Source organism: Orcinus orca, chromosome 14 (assembly GCF_937001465.1).
Source record: "Orcinus orca chromosome 14, mOrcOrc1.1, whole genome shotgun sequence".
Lineage (NCBI taxonomy): Eukaryota > Metazoa > Chordata > Mammalia > Artiodactyla > Delphinidae > Orcinus > Orcinus orca.
Window position 1 is genome coordinate 6465150 of NC_064572.1, and position 17935 is coordinate 6483084.

Consider the following 17935-nt stretch of genomic DNA (forward strand, 5'->3'; position numbering starts at 1 on the left):
CTTATTACATGCCAGGTGCTATGGTAAATGCTTTATCAGTTAATCTCATTTAATATTCAAGATTGTCCCCAGAGGTAGGTACTATTATTATACACGAAAATTTTTAGCCTATGACCTTGGATACCTGTTCCAACCTCTTCAGTAAGTGAAGGAGATGGACCAGAATCCACAGTCTGGGACTAGAGTCTGCTCTGACCACTCTGGGGACATCAGATCCCTGCGTTCACGTACATCTGTGTTTCTACAGTAAGCACAGGGATGCAGCCTTGCACCATCACGAAGACACCTCCACGGAAGATTTAATGTGCATTGGGGCATGCAGAGTGTGTAGCCTATTATGACACATGTAAGGTCCTTTGAGACAGAAAATACAGACTTTGGTAGTGAAGGAAGGTGTCTGAGGAGTGACATCTAACTCTGAAGAGCATTCTCTGACAGAGAGTGAACTAAACTAGGAAGTAACAGTTCAGGAGCAGAAGCAGGAGCTCTCATCCAGCTCCATGGACAGTCGGGGAAACTGAGAAGCACTTCAGGAGGTGAAGGACAGGGTTTGGAGAAACAGAAAGGGAGGTGGGTCACGAGCTGGAGAAGCAGGCAGGTCATGGAGGTCCAAGGAATCTGGGCTTCATTCGGACAGAAAAACAACTAAAAAGGCTTTACGTAGGAATATGATACGGTCAAATGTCATCACATGGTTTCTCAACTGCTGGCATTGTACTGGACACTCTCTGTTGGGGGAGGGGTCCTGTAAAGTGCTGGGCAGCATCCCTGGCCTCCACCATTAGATGCCAGCTGCACCCCTCCCCCACTGTGGCGACCAAATATCCTCAGACATTGCCAATCCCACGCTGGAAGGACCGTGGCCCTGAACTGAGAACCACAGGCTGGAGCGAAGAGCTGGGACTGAAGACCCAAGACGGTAACTGACAAGGTGGATGTGAAAGCCAAGCAAGTGACAGCTGAGCTGAAAGGTGACTTTCCTGATTCCTCTAATACAACGTGGCCGCACAACCTAGGCCTCCAGAATCATCTAGAGAATGTTCCAGGCCCACCCTGTGCAAACTCCTCTCCACCTCTGAAGCCCCATTCACCTGGCAGTGTCATCATCGACCCCCTCAGCGGGGACCCTGGCCTGCCTCCTTGGCCCCTCCCAACTCTCAAGGCCCCGCCTACCTCTTGATGCCCCGCCTTCATCCCACAGATCCACCTACCTCTCAAGGTCCCACCTTCCTCTCATGGCCCCGCCTTCCTCTCCCTGTCCCACAACCCCACACCTGCTTCTCAAAACGTCCTCCACCATCCTGGGAGGCATCAAGCCTCAGCCAACACCTGAGCCCCTCAGGTCTAATCACTCCACAGACTGGACTTCAGAATCAGGAGACCAGCTCCGCCCCTCAGGTCTTAAAGGATCTCCTTCAGTCAAGCCTCCCGCGAATCCATTCCCTCTAGTCTCTCTACACCTGCTCTTCACTGTCCGTAAGAATTTTACCCCAATGTACTTCTCTCCACTGTATCTTGACTTACGAGGTTTATTCACTTACCTTTTTAGCACATAACTCATGGCCTATGCTAGTAACCCCAGTTCCTCTGTCCTCCAGAATTGTCACCACAATGTCCCAAGGAGTCGTGAATTCTAGATGTCCAAACGAAAATGACCGTCTTGCCTGAAACTTGTTCTCGCTTTCACATTCTGAGAATCACCCTCCACCCACAGGTGTGAATCAGAAACCAAGGAAAGCATCCAATCAAACGTCAAGTCCTGACAATGGTAAAACCTGAATATTCCCCACATCTGTCTCTTTCCTTCCCCACTGCCCCTGTTTCAGTTTAGTCACTTTTACCCACCACCCAGACCCTAATTTTAAATTTCTTCAATCCATTCTCCACCATTCTGCCACCAAAATACTTTTTCTTCTATAAATGCCAATCTGTTTATGGTTTAACTACGCAAAATTATTTAAAAGCATCACCAGGATGACATAAATGTCCTTGTTTACACGTCTGGCCTCCTTTCCACCCTTCAGTCTCCCAGTTTACAATCCAGAACCACTTGTACTCCATGGTCACTTGCATCTCCATGGCGAGCACAAACACTCCTTTTGTAGCCGGTCCCCGCAGTCAACTCCTCGTGGACCCTCAGGCCCTTCCCCAAGTACTACCTCCCGAACTACAAGGGGACTCAGTCAACCCTCCCTTTTTGCTCCCCCTACTGTGCATGTCTCCACTGGGACCCCAAATACAATAACACTGCACACATCCAACACTCACTGTACACCCCATACTGTGCAAAAAGTTTTACTTGTGTTCATGCTTTCTTCTCACGCAGAAACTACTATATCACTCCTCATTTTACAGAAGTGACAAACTTTGAGAAATTAAGCCATTTTCCTTAGTTTGCACAGTAAAGTGGAAAATCCAGGGCTCAAATCCAGGACAGCCTGACTAGAGCCCATTTCAACCACTAAACTCCAATAATTTGTTTTCACGTCTTATTTAAGTCAATGTAAGTCAGTTGAGAATAGAGGCTTTCTTTTAATGTGTGTGGCCCTTGTAACTAGGGGTGGGCGGGGCAAGAGAAAGGGGAGGAGGTGAAAGAAATGTAAATCATAACTGCATATCAAGACCCTGATCTAAATTAAAAGAGATCTATGTATAAAATAAATAAGATACATGGTATATCTTTATATATAAATAACATATATATAAATTTATAAAATAAATAAAATATATAAAAATTTATATATAAGATACATGGTATATCTTTATAATAAATAAGATACATGGTATATCTTTATATTTATATATTTAGATATACATGGTATATCTAAAATAAATAAGATACATGGTACCACACAGGGAATATTGCCTATATTTTATAATAACTATAAATGGAATATAACCTTAAAAAATTGTGAATCTGGGCTTCCCGGGTGGCGCAGTGGTTGAGAGTCCGCCTGCTGATGCAGGGGACACGGGTTCGTGCCCCGGTCCGGGAAGATCCCACATGCCGCGGAGCGGCTGGGCTCGTGAGCCATGGCCGCTGAGCCTGCGCGTCCGGAGCCTGTGCTCCGCAACGGGAGAGGCCACAGCAGTGAGGCCCGTATATGGCAAAAAAAGAAAAAAAAAAAATTGTGAATCACTATGTTGTTACACCTGAAATTTATATAATTCTATACATCAACTATACCTCAATAAACAAATAAATTAGAAGAGGAAATCCGCAGTTATCGTAGATCATTCGGGGCTGCTTTAACAAAACCACACTTTGGGTGCCTTAGAACAACAGACCTTTCTTTTACATAGTTCTGGAGACTAGAAGTCCAAGATCAAGGTGCCAGCATATTCGGGCCACGGCATCTTCCTGCGTCACATCTGGTGCCTTCTCCCTGAGTCCTCACACGGTGCAAGGGGTGACGGGGTCTCATTCATAAGATGCTAACCCATCATTGGGGCTCCACCTAATGACCTCAGCTCCTCCCAAAGGCCCCACCCTAACACCATCACATTAAGTATCCCTGGATGTGAATGTGGGACACATACACATTCAGACCACATACTGCTTAAGACTACTGCGTCTTAAGGAGAATTCAAAGTGTCATAGCGGCCTCCCCAGCCCGAACCCCAAGCGTGATGGGCCCTTCCCTCCTCCTTCCCTGGCGCTGGCCGGGTGGTTGGCGCAGGCGCCACTCCACCGCACTTCTGCATGCTCGGGCAGGGCCTAGCCTATCAGCCTGGCCCCGCGCCTGCGCCCACCCACTGTGCAAGCAGGCAGGAGGGAGTTCCGCTCCGGGGACACTAGCTCCCGGGCCACCTCAGCGATCACGAACTGACTGGTGAAGCCAGTGCCGGGCTGAGACCTAGGTGCCAGCACCTCAGACAGCGATCCCAGTAACGGGCAACAACCCCCTCCACGTGGCCACTGCGGTCTCCCCGCTTGTGTGCCTAGTTCCATCAAGAGCTGGAGGACGACGCTGCTGGGACAGCCAGTACTTCTTCAATCCCGGGCGCTGGCTGGCATCGCACCTTCCTACTCCAGGTAACAGCGGGCCCGCTCAGCCATTGGCTGCCCCACAGTGGGCCCCTCCCCATTCTGTATAAAAGGAGCCCCAATCGGAAGGAGGGAAGATGGCTTTCTGAGGCGCTGATCTGCCAATTTCTCGTTGGGCTAGCTTTGAGATTAAAGTCGTTATTCCTTGATCCAGCAGCTCATCTCCCGAAGTACTGATCTGTCGTTCGCAGTGCAGAAGGAGCTTGGGCTCGGTAACAAAAGAATGTCATTAAACAGTAAGAATGAAGTAAAAACTCCAAGATACTGAGAATAGAGAAGAAAAAAGCAAAGAAAGTTACATGTGTCTTCTCCCAATAGGAAAGAAAAGAAAGGGAAGGAAAGAAAAGCAAAAGGAAAAGAAAAGAAAAAGAAAGAACAGAGAAGAAAAAAGACAATAAAAAATTTTGTTGCACTGGATGGAGGCTCCCTGTATAAGAAAGGGATAAAACAAATGAAAACTAAACTAAATATGGGATACTTCTGAGCAAGTGACTGTTTACTGAAATAACAGAATCCATTTGAACTTGACGCCAGGAACATCCTGGTTTGAGTGTCCTAGGTACTGTGATATTGGGATGTTGAGAAGGAAATGAAATCAGAGCACAGAACTGCCTCATCTGGGCAATATTTACAGTATGCATATCTTCTTCAACTTTTAGAATAAACTTACAGATAAGACAGTAACCATAAAAATATGCCCTAAGGATGAAAGTGCACCTGCTGGAAGCTGGCACAGTCCCAGCGTGGACCAGCTGGAGGGGTCAGCAGAGGAGCTAACAACAGGCGGGGTGGCCGGAGACAGAACCCGGTGTTGGCGGAACGACGACACATCAGAAAGCTTACTGTTTCATGTTCAAAGCCAATGACCACAGGGAACTAGGACAGCAACGGGAACCACGCCGGGAGGAATAGGGACACCCAGAAAGTGACAGTAATGTGGATAACTGCATCAGCAAGACTAAAACACCAGAAATCAACACCAGCTAAACAAGGGTGGGGGCACCACACAGGGAGGGACTGAAAGTAGGCAGCAGGCGAGGGGCAGGGCCGCTGCTGGTCTCCCAGCCCTTCTGCTCTCGTCACCATGGGAAGGTGGTGCTTTAGACATTTCTAAGTCCTTCAAATTAAAAAAAGAAAAAAAAACTGTGTGAGTAAAACTGAGAAAGCATTACAGATTCAATCTACTCTTGTTACCCTGCTTATAATGGATTATGCAGTGATCGATCACCTAGGTAACGGAACAGATATAAAACATGGCTACTAAATGAATTCAGAAAATAAAATCTTCCATTTTACTACTGACTTCTATGCTGACATTAGAGAGAAGTCTGCAGGGAAAATAAATATTTCAGCTAAAATAATTTTAAAAGCTGGGCTAAAAATTAAGTATAATTTTAATACCACATTTCAAATGAAGCAACTTCTGAGAGTTAATACTGTATGTAATGTTTCAAAAGTAAAAATACAGCTTTATATACACACATGCTCTCTCAGAGTTAAAAGACATTGTCATAGCTTTTATTGCTCCTCAGGAAAATATTCGTGTGGGTTTGACTAAACAGCATCTAAGTATTCTTCTTGCTCTGAAAAAAAAAAGAATTTAAATACAAATGATCATTTCTGTTTGTCACTGAAGTCTCCATTTTGGCTACAGATGACAGTGAGGAGATTGCATTTCATTCGATTTCTGGAAGTGGCTGCTCTTGGTGTTGATTTATGACATTTTTCAACAGGTTCAAGATCACGTTTCTCTTATTCCTTTCTGGCCTGGATTTTCACGTCTCCCTTCTCCGTAATTCTTGCCTCAAGAATATACTCCTCCAAACCTATGTCCGTATACACACACCAAAGGCTTTCACCCATGTGGAAAACATGGGGATCACTACATATTTACCAAAATCAGCAGATCTGCCAAACCCAAAACAGCCCATCCAAAAATATTCTACTAGAAAGACGTTTAAGATCTGTTTTAAAGGATTAGGTAGATAAAACCATATAATCCTGCCAAAATCCTTGGGCCATGTATACTTGCTTTATTTTTTGTCATGTAAAGAGATTATGTGATACCTGACATAGTTATGACTGGAGAAATCCTAGAAGAGCTTGCTAATGGATAATCAACAATTACGTAAGATAATTGTGGTTTGCTGAAAACAGCTGCTGATGAATATGACCCAGAAAAAGGGTCTCAATTTGAATAAAGGCATTCTAAGGAGAAGGAGTCTTAAGGGACCATATCCTGAACGTACTCTGGCAAAATGACCTCCGTCCACACCTAAGGGGCAATGAGCCAGGGTCCGTGGTGGGCAGCAGGCTGAGATGCCTTGTCCACAGGTAGCAGGGCCGTGGCCCAAAACTTCAAGTATGTGGTGTGTCACAATAGTGAATGCTTTGCTATTTCTAAGGATTTAGAAACCACGCTAAATATTTCAAGAGAGAGTTTCCCTCGCACCTGACAGATGAGTAAAACAGGTTCCAAAAGAAGAAAGTCTCTCCTCAGACCACAAAGAATACAATCCACAACTCAACAACACATGTTACCAAGCTGCAGGCAGGAGGATTATTCCTATATTTTCCCTTGCTATCTTCAGAATTGCTCTAGATTAGAATTTTATTTGAGATATAAAACACAAAGAAACAAACAAAGCAAAAAGCAAAGGTGAGGATAATGGCAATGCTACTGGGCTATTAAAGGAGCTCAATCTTTCTTTCTGATTTGAGAAAATGTGACTATGAAAAGGGCTGTCAGCCCTTTTCAGTGGCTGAAGAAAGGTTAAGTGTCACGGCCTTAAGTCAATGACGTTCCACTCAGCAGAAAGCAAAACCTATTGTTCATCAGGTGATACGCTAGGTTATTAGTTTTCTAAATAAACAGAATTTTATTCAAGAAAAGTACATAATGAACACCGGTTCTGTCCTTACAATACTTTCCTCCTAAAACTGGCTTATCTTCTCGGCCTCGGTAAACGGCGCAAACACACACCAGACACTTAAGACCAGCACCTTTGACCAGCACCAGCATCTTTGATTCCCTTTTCCATCGCCCCCCTCGTCTAAGCCCCAGAGGTCCCATTAGCTCCACCAGCAGGGCAGGACCCCTCCCACACCCACCGCCCCCTCTGTCTCCTCCACTGGCTCTCGCTCGGCTCCTGCGGCAGCCCCCCTGCTGTTCCAGCTCCTGCTTCAGCCCCTGGAACAGCACCCAAGGCCAGGTCCCATAAGCCACGCGCAGCACAAAACAAACACGCTCTTCCCCTGCACAACCCTCTAAAAGCTCCCACTTAAAAAAACGCATTATCCTTCCATGGCTTTCAAGACCCTGAACGTCCTGGCTCTGTAGTCCTTTCCGTCCTCAGGCCGTGTCTGCGCTACCCCGGGGCACTTGCACTTGCCTCTGGGCTCCTGGGGGGACCTTCCCTCTGACCTCCCGTCAGGGCTCCTGACATTACATGCGGGGCTTCCTTCTACACTCTCCCCACCCCCCCTTCACTGACCATATTCCACAGGTTCATTTCCTTCACAGCACTTATCAGAATCTGATGTAAGTCCATTACCTCCACTACATGTTTGTGTTTTCTCCGTTGGCTCCACTGTGAACAGGATGTAAATACGGAGAACCGGAATCTTAGTTCTCTTGCTCACTAATACATCTCTGGAGCCTAGAACACTGCCTGGCATAGAGAGTGCAGTCAGTAAACATTTGTGAATGAATGAATGAACATTATCACTCAAAACTATTTGCTTTTCAGTATTCTTGAAGTTTTAACCAAGGTAAAATGTGAGAGAAAATGTGAAATTCTTTCACATTTTCTATAGCATCTCTAAAGCAAAATGTTAGGCCCTAAAAATGTATAAAATAACATGGAACTGAATCAAGAGGGTTGACTGAAGTAGGCCAATCCATAAACTGCATGAAAAAGATCTCCAGATCAAACTCTGGGGCTCTAATTCCGTGTGGACGGAGATAAAGGGGGATGCTCTCAGGGAAGGGAGCAAAATTAGGGGTGGGAAGAGGACCTGTCATGAGCTTATTCCTGTGGTGTCTCAAAGGGCAACTGTCCTCAAGAGAACTGTTGGTGAAAAATCCTCCTAGCAGCAACCTTCTGGCAACCAGCAGAGAGGCTAATTATCAGAAACTGCTCTCCCTACACAAAGTGCATTCCTCCCCCTTCCCTCACTAATGCCTCAGTTTGCATAACTCCCTGCACTGTTAGCTCTTCTGAGCTTTGCAGAAAATCCTCAATTATGCATACAATAAATGCACATTTCTGCTGTTGAACTGCCATTTAAGTATCTGGAAGAATGTTTCCTACTTGTTTTGTGTTAGGTTTGGCATGGAAGTAGAAAGGTAGCACAGAGCCAATGAATAAAGTAAGAAAATGCAACCGCACAAACTTGCAAAAGAAATTCCCCACTCTGAGAGAATTATTTCATACCATATTAAGGGACTGCATTCATTTTGCTTGTCACTCTCTATGCCATAGCTGGCTGCCCCCCAAAATGACAAGGCCGGGAGGGGTTACTAGTCTCTCTAACACAAGAATGGAGGAAGTAGGAGGTAAGAAACAGCTAGTTCAGTAATTTTTTTAAAAAGGAGGAAAAGGGTTATTCTATTCTTTTCAGTTTACTCCAATTCCACATTTATTGACTGATAAGACTTTATTTCTGAGCTTTAAGGGAAGAAAATGCAGTCAACTTGGGAATAGTTTTAATCCAAAAGCAAGTGTGAGGCACAGCTAGTGTTTGCCTCTGTCTGTCCCATAATTCTTCTAATTCCTAGTTGCAAACTGATGTATCTCCTAGAACACAGCTCAATAAAGCTCTTAGCTCACAACTGTCCCCAGGTTCTGTACCTGTAATAACACACATTTCAAAAAGGAAAAGGGAGGGAAAATTTAATTATCCAATTTTTCTCATAGAAGAAAAAGATCTACCGAGCAGTGGTTAGCTGCAATGTCATGAATGGATAGATGGACAGACAGATAGACGATTGATAGATGGATGGATAGATAGATGATAGGTAGATAGACAGATAGATAGATAGATAGATCAGTTGATCTTAAGAAGGAAGCTTCACAAGTCACAGTACATCCCAGGGAATCTTCTTCCACATGAGAAGTATCAGGAAGATCTCATAATATTTTATGTGGTTTATTTTCCTAATACTGAAGGGAGACCACAGTTGTGATGGGTAAAGAACAGGAAGAAGAAAAACAGGCACATATGGACGTTTTGTTATTTACTATCACTTCTTGATCTCAGCCAGGGCTCATTTCCATCATCTTCAAACCCCTCTTTCAGTCACGCACACACAGGGGAGAAGGAGTGCGGTCAGAAGCAGGGCACAGATGTAACCAACCTACAAGGATGAGACCTGTCCCCTGCCTCATACACTCCGAGCTCCACACAGGGAGCCAAGCAGACTCCACTTTCCTCATGAAAAAGTCTGCTCATTACAACCCCCAGGGTCGCACACGTACCACATACATGAGAAAGATGAGCAATACTCTGGTTTGGAAGCAACAACCCAGCTGTGCTGTTATTTGGTATGAGTTATCAAACAGCTTGAGAATGACTGTTCTGAAGTATTAACCCTCTTGGTGAGTGGGAGCTGGGGAGGAAGCAGACAGTGCTGCTTCGTGTCAACAGTTAGTACCTGGATGAGCCATGAACTCACAGGAATAGTGCTCCAAAGCCCGCATAAACCTGCTGCCTTCTGGGAACAAAGCCCCTGCCCTCAGAGCTGCTTCTGAAGGTATGTACATGACCAGCTAAGTCAGAAATACCAACTCAGAGCAACTTAAAAACCATCACTGGTTAAAGCAGGCTAGAAAACTGCCAAGAGTGGCCATCTGTTAAGAAAAGGAGGTTTGGCAAGTATACTTAAGAATACCCTAGCCATAAAGGAAACAGATGTGCTAAGCTGTTGAGTGGCAGGGGCAGGAAGGCCTGCATCCCATGCCGGTCTTTAAATTACAGGGCGATTGGTAGACACACATCAGAGCTGCTGTTTCCACTGCAATCTGCTTCACAGCCATTGAGTTCTGTGAATTCTCCTACTTACATCAAACGGAGCTGAGCTGGACTGGGCATCCTGACCACACGGCTCCCTGAAGCAGTCACCGAAAGGAAGAAGGAGACCCATGGCTATGATCCGCGAGCAGAACTTCTCTGCTTCTTCTGGAGGCCCGTTCTCCTGCTGGTTGAACAGCTTCTCCAGCAGAGTCCGCCCTGCAGGGGAGACACGGTCATTAAGCAGGTGCACTGGCAGGTGTCCTGGCTCAGACTCCCGGAGGAGGGGCCGACAAACACAGCTGGGGTAGCACTGTTGCCAAGGCTTTGCCGTGCACAGGGAATACTCTGCAGGTGGGCCTGGGTACCACATGGGAAAGGACAGATCTGGGTCGCTCTCCCATCCCCACAATACCTCCCCGCCTCCAAAGAGAATGGGACACGTGATGGGACCTACATCCTCTTCCATCTGAAGAAGACCCAGCCTTTTGGGTTTCACTGGAAATCCTCCTTCCACTCTTTGTCAACCGGCCGGTGGCTCTCTGAGGAGGCAGCCAATAGTCACCATTTAGGCTAAGAAATGTCAGTGGCTGCCTCATAGTCTGAGGGGTGGCTGTCGGGGGGCAGGAACGGGGTGGGCAGGGAGGCAGGCACCAGCCACTGGAAGGGGACAGGGCTGGCCCACAGAAAATGCCTCCCTGAAGAGGAGAGTGACAGAAACTCAACATCTTCTCATATGAGCCTCAGAAACATCACTCTAGGGTAGGTCTACACTTGAGGTTTCTATTACTTCCCAAAGAGAGACAAGAGAAGAGAGGCACATGGAGACGAGAGCGTTGGCTGCGGCCCAGGCCCACCTGGTCCCGTGGCTCTGAGTCCCGGCCGCGGGGAGAGCAGAGCGATGAGGGGGTAACCCGGCGTCTGCTCTCACTGGTCACCCAGAGCCGAGAGCCGCAGGCCAGCCCCTCATCTGTCTGACTCTCAACTCACTATCCTTCAGAGAGTGGTTTTTCTGGCTTCTGCACTAATCATCTACAGTGGAGGAAACAGGAAGTCTCCAGAGTCACTCAGTTCCCGCTGCTCCGGCCCTTCCTCTATCAGCAGGTTCAGTCTTCAAATTTAGAGTAAAGTCCCGTATCCAGAAAAGCTCCCAGTGACCCCCTTCTGCACTCTCCCGGCTCCCTTCAGAGTTCCTCTTTGTCATTAATTACTTTAGTTAATTATTTGTTTAATGTCTACCCCCTCACCATAACATGAACTCTCTGACAGCCAGCATACATCCTGCAGACCTGTCCGCTAGCACAGAAGAACCAATGAACACTTTCAGGAATTCTGAATGAATACAATGTTATGATTCTGTGATAAAGACTCATTCACATCATGGTCAGAACTGGAAATGAAATATTGGTCTAGACCAGGGGTCAGCAAACTTTCACTGCAAAGGACCAAATAGAAAATATTTTAGGCTTTAAGGGCCAACTAAGGTCTCTGCTACACATTCTTCCTTGGTTTGGCTTGGTTTTGAACAACTTTTAAAAATGTAAAAAGCATTCTCAGCTTGGGGTTGTGCAGGGCCAGCCCTCACTCTACACATCAGTCACATCTAAATTTCAAACGTATACATGTTCAGTTCTGCAGGATGGTTTCCATGCAATTTTAGTGCCTCTTCCTATGTTTGTAAAATAAAACTAAATTCAAAATCTACCTCTCATACGTAGAATGACAAAGCAGGGCAAAAGAGGCTCTCTGTTTTCTCCGTTCCTGTGGGTCACTAGAGAGCATTTGCAGGTCTCCCAGGACATTTTCTGAGGGGAAACTGAACTCCTTTTCCTACATAACTTAAGTTTGCCTGCACCTAACTGGACCCACACACCTAGGAAACCACATCCCTCAGTTCTCAAGTAATTGTCATAACAGTAAACCCATCTTATGCAGACCATCTTACAGTAGCTCTGCAAATGGCCAGAAAGCTAAATAGTTCTTTCCTACAACTCAATCTTGTATACGACGTAAAACAGGGAGACAGGATCTCGCGTGTGTGTGTCCCAGAGTGAATGAACGTGTATGTGTTCATCAAGCCAAAACCTTATGAGCAGTGGTAGGGGAGCAGCGTGGAAGCACAGCCCCAGAGCTTCGTGCCCTGAGGGCGAACACCCTTCACCAGAGCACCTCCCCCTTGGCAGCACTTCCAGCTCTAACAGCCCTGAGTGTCCCCCTGGTGGCAAACTCGCCCTGGGCTGGGAGCCCTGCCCTCACCTCCCTGCCTTCACAACAGCCCGGATGCCCCAGGCCTTCCTCTCACAGGCCTCTGGGATGAATATGTCACGTCCAATCCCACACGCTTAGGGACAGGGAGTGGGGGTGACTTCTTGATTCCACAAGCACTTTCAAACAATGTGACTCCTCCAAACACTCAGCGCCCTTGACACTCCCGCTGGCCCTATTCCTGCAGCGTCCACTCCTTCTGGCCCTTCCATCCCTCACTAAGCCCTCCACCTCCTCACTCAACACCCTGGTCTCCCCTCGACCCCATTATCATCGTCACCAACGCTCATGGAGGTAACTCACCCGTGACCATGAGTCCTGCCTTCACCCCGCAGGACCTGGCCCGTCCATCCCCTGGCTGGGCCGCCTGCGCCAGGCCCGCATCCAAGTTCACTCAGCCCTCAGGGCTCCCTGTCCCCCTCGGGCTGAGGCTGTGACACAAGCCCCACCTCCCGCTGCCTCTTACATCTCCCTGGGCACCACCCGGCGCTCCTGCACCAGAGCACTCTGCCCCGGGACTTGCATGACCAACACTTTCTCACTCACCCACATGTCTTCTCAACTGTCACTTCCCCCACCCTCCCTAAAACAGCGCCTACCACCCTGTCCCATTATTCCCTTCAGCCTCCAGAGCTGGGCCCTGAGCTCCTGCGAGCCCGTGGGCCACCCCCCCTCACGGAGTGTCAGCTCCATTTCAGCAGATGCTGGTGTCTGTTCACCACTTTCACCCAGAACCTCAAGGGAGGCCTGGCCCAGAGCAGGTCACCAGTGAACCAGTATGTGGACATCTAATCCCCAACATGACTCTTTCGGCTCTGCCTCTAGAATCTCCAGTAAACCTTCATCCTCCACATGGGCCTTGAATCAGTCACGGTTACATGGTTACTGCCACCCATGCCGGTCGATCCCAGGCTCCACCACCACACCACAACCAGGCCCCCACTTCCCTCTCCCTCTGTCACGTCAGCCTGGCAACTCACACACACTCCAGCCTGGCCCACCCTTCCCTCCGCCTGCACCTGAGTACCTCAACACCACAGAAGAAAGACACACACGCTGCCTGTTCTCACTTTACTATCTTGACTATAAACGTCAATCAGGCCCAACCCTGCTCTGCATTCTCGACTCCGCTTCCAGTCGCCCCCCTCATCCCACTCTTTCCAATGAGGAGATGATGACCCTCTCAAATAATTTACGGAGAAAATGCAAGGATCTGGGACAAACTGTATACGCAGAACACCCACACCTGCACCCTCCTCTGCCTACGCTTCACGGTGGACACCCTGATCCAGACAAAAGCAAGTTCTTCCCTCTGTGTCCTGGATCTAATTCCCTGTTGCATGCATGGAACTTCACTCTTTAATTGTTCCTTCTCTCTCTGAATCATGAACACGCCCTTCTAGACTGGACGATTCCAGAATCACAAATACATGCTTAAACTGTAAAAAAAAATCTCCATGAGCCCACATCATTCCCCACCGCCAGCTACTGTCCCATTTCTTGGTTTCCTTTCACATCAAAACTGCCAGGTATATCATCACAAAGTATACAAATAACAAATGTTGAAGAGGATGTGGAGAAAAGGGAACCTTCATACTTTGTGGGTGGGAATGTAAATTGGTGCAGTAACAACAAAAAGCACTATGGACGTTTCTCAAAAAATTAAAAATAGAACTACCATATGACTTACCAATTCCACTGCTGGGCAAATCTCCAAAAAAATGTTTCAAAAATATATGCACCCCGAAGTTCATAGCACCACTATTTACGATAGCGAAGATATGAAAGCAACCTAAATGTCCATCAACAGATGAATAGATAAAGATGATGTGGTATTCCATTCCAAGTATTATTGGAATTACTTGGAATATTCCAAGTAATGTTCCATTGCGACATATATACAATGGAATATTATTTTGCCATAAAGAATGAAATAATGCCATTTGCATTATCATAGTAAGCGAAGTAAGTCAGAAAGAAAAAGACAAACACCATATGATATCACTTATATGTAGAATCTAAAATACGATATAGGGGATTTGGTTCAAGATGACGGAGTAGAAGGACGTGCTCTCACTCCCTCTTGTGAGAGCACTGGAATCACAACTAACTGCTGAACAATCATCAACAGGAAGACGCTGGAACTCACCAAAAAAGATACCCCACATCCAAAGACAAAGGAGAAGCCACAACAAGACGGTAGGAGGGGCACAACCACAGTGAAATCAAACTCCATAACTGCTGGGTGGGTGACTCACAAACTGGAGAAAACTTAACTACAGAAGTCCACCCACTGGAGTGCAGGTTCTAAGCCCCACATCAGTCATCCCAACCTGGGGGTCCGACAACGGGAGGAGGAATTCCTAGAGAATCAGACTTTGAAGGCTAGCGGGATTTGATTGCAGGACTTCAACAGAACTGGGGGAAACAGAGACTCTACTGTTGGAGGGCACAGACAAAGTAGTGTACGCATTGGGACTCAGAGGAAGGAGCAGTGACCCCATAGGAGACTGAACCAGACCTACCTGCTAGTGTTGGAGGGTCTCCTGCAGAGGCGGGAGATGGCTGTGGCTCACCATGGGGACAAGGACACTGGAACAGAAGTTCTGAGAAGTACTCCTTGGTGGGAGCACTCCCAGAGTCTGCCATTAGCCCCACCAAAGAGCCCAGGTAGGCTCCAGTGTTGGGTCACCTCAGGCCAAACAACAAACAGGGAGGGAACCCAGACCCACCCATCAGCAGTCAAGAGGATTAAAGTTTTACTGAGCTCTGCTCACCAGAGCAACACACAGCTCTAGCCACCACCAGTCACTCCTATCAGAAAACCTGCCCAAGCCTCGTAGAGAGCCTCAACCACCAGAGGACAGACAGCAGAATCAAGAAGAACTACAGCCCTACAGCCTGTGGAAGAAAAACCATACTCACAGAAAGGGAGACAAGATGAAAAGGCAGAGGGCTATGTACCAGATGAAGGAACAAGATAAAACCCCAGAAAAACAACTAAATGAAGTGGAGATAGGCAACCTTCCAGAAAAAAATTCAGAATGATAGTGAAGATTATTCACGACCTCGGAAAAACAATGGAGGCAAAGATCAAGAAGGTGCAAGAAATGTTTAACAAAGACCTAGAAGAATTAAAGAACAAACAAACAGAGATGAACAATACAATAACTGAAATGAAAACTACACTAGAAGGAATCAATAGCAGAATAACTGAGGCAGAAAAATGGATAAGTGACCTGGAAGACAGAATGGTGGAATTTACTGCTGCAGAACAGAATAAAGAAAAAGAATGAAAAGAAATGAAGACACTCTAAGAGACCTCTGGGACAACATTAAACACAACAACATTTGCATAATGGGGGTCCCAGAAGGAGAAGAGAGAGAAAGGACCCAAGAAAATATTTGAAGAGATTATAGTCGAAAACTTCCCTAACATGGGTAAGGAAATAGCCACCCAAGTCCAGGAAGTGCACAGAGTCCCATACAGGATAAACACAAGGAGAAACACGCCGAGACACATAGTAATCAAACTGGCAAAAATTAAAGACAAAAAAAATTATTGAAAGAAGCAAGGGAAAAATGACAAATAACATATAAGGGAACTCCCATAAGGTTAACCTCTGATTTCTCAGCAGAAACTCTACAAGTCAGAAGGGAGTGGCATGACATATTTAAAGAGATAAATGGGAGGAACCTACAACCAAGATTACTCTACCCGGCAAGGATCTCATTCAGATTCCAGGGAGAAATCAAAACCTTTACAGACAAGCAATACCTAACAGAATATAGTTCCACCATACCAGCTCTAAAACAAATGCTAAATGAACTTCTCTAAGTGAGAAACACAAGAGAAGAAAAGGACCTAACACAAACAAGCCCAAAACAATTTAAAAAATGGTAATAGGAACATACATATCGATAATTACCTTAAATGTGAATGGATTAAGTGCTCCAACCAAAATACATAGATTGGATGAATGGATACAAAAAAAACACCCATATATATGCTGGCTACATGAGACTCACTTCAGACCTAGGGACACATACAGACTGAAAGTGAGGGGATGGAAAAACATATTCCATGCAAATGGAAATCAGTAAAAACTGGAGTAACAATACTAATATCAGATAAAATAGACTTTAAAAAAAGAATGTTACAAGAGACAAGGAAGGATACTACATAATTGATCAAGGGATCAATCCAAGAAAAAGACATAACAATTATAAATATATATGCACCCAATATAGGAGCACCTCAATTCAGAGGCAAGTGCTAACAGCTATAAAGAGGAAATTGACAGAAACAGAATAATATAGGGGACTTTAACACCCCACTTACACCAATGGACAGATCATCCAAACAGAAAAGTAATAAGGAAACACAAGCTTTAAACAACAAAATAGACCATATAGATTTGATTGGTATTTATACGACATTCCATCCAAAAACAGCACATTACACTTTCTTCTCAAGTGCACACAGAACATTCTCCAGGATAGATCACACCTTGGGTCACAAATCAAGCCTCAGTAAACTTAAGAAAACTGAATACATATCAAGCATCTTTTCTGACCACAACGCTATGAGATTAGAAATCAATTACAAGGAAATAAACATAAAAAACACAAACACATGGAGGCTAAACAATACGTTACTAAATAACCAAGAGATCACAGAGGAAATCAAAAAATACCTAGAGATGAATGACAATGAAATCACGACAATCCAAAACCTATGGGATGCACCAAAAGCAGTTCTAAGATGGAAGTTTATAGCTATACAAGCCTACCTCAAGAAACAAGAAAAATCTCAAATTAATAATCTAACCTTACACCTAAAGGAACTAGAGAAAGAAGACCCAAACAAAACCCACAGTTATCAGAAGGAAAGAAATCATAAAGATCACAGCAGAAATAAATGGAACAAAAACAAAGAAAACAATAGCAAAGATCAATAAAACTAAAAGCTGGTTCTTTGAGAAGATAAACAAAATTGATAAACCATTAACCAAACTCATCAAGAAACAGAGGCAGAGGACTCAAATCAATAAAATTAGAAATGAAACATGAGAAGTTACAACAGACACCACAGAAATACAAATCATCCTAAGAGACTACTACAAGCAACTCTATGCCAATAAAATGGACAACCTGGAAGAAATGGAAAAACTCTTAGAAAGGTACAACCTTGCAAGACTAAACCAGGAAGAAATCGAAAATATGAACAGACCAATCACACGTAATGAAATTGAAACTGTGATTAAAAATCTTCCAACAAACAAAAGTCCAGGACCAGAAGGCTTCACAGGTGAATTCTATTAAACATTGTGAGAAGAGCTAACACCCATCCTTCTCAAACTCTTCCAAAAAAATTGCACAGGAAGGAACACTCCCAAACTCATTCTATGAGGCCACCATCAGCCTGATACCAAAACCAGACAAACATACTACAAAAAAAGAAAATTACAGACCAATATCACTGATGAATATAGATGCAAAAATCCTCAACAGAATACGAGCAAACACAATACAACACATTAAAAGGATCATACACCATGATCAAGTGGGTTTTATCGCAGGGATGCAAGGATTCTTCAGTATATGCAA

At 45.4% G+C, this 17935-nt stretch overlaps 1 protein-coding gene across 1 annotated transcript in view; it reads right to left on the minus strand.

Moving 5' to 3' along the window:
* FMN2 (formin 2) overlaps window positions 1-17935 on the minus strand; it is a 315362-nt gene that overhangs the window by 270005 nt on the left and 27422 nt on the right. Inside the window, exon 2 of the mRNA XM_049696985.1 lies at window positions 10113-10279. Within this exon, the coding sequence (XP_049552942.1) occupies window positions 10113-10279 (167 nt within the window). The remainder of the gene's footprint in view (window positions 1-10112; window positions 10280-17935) is intronic.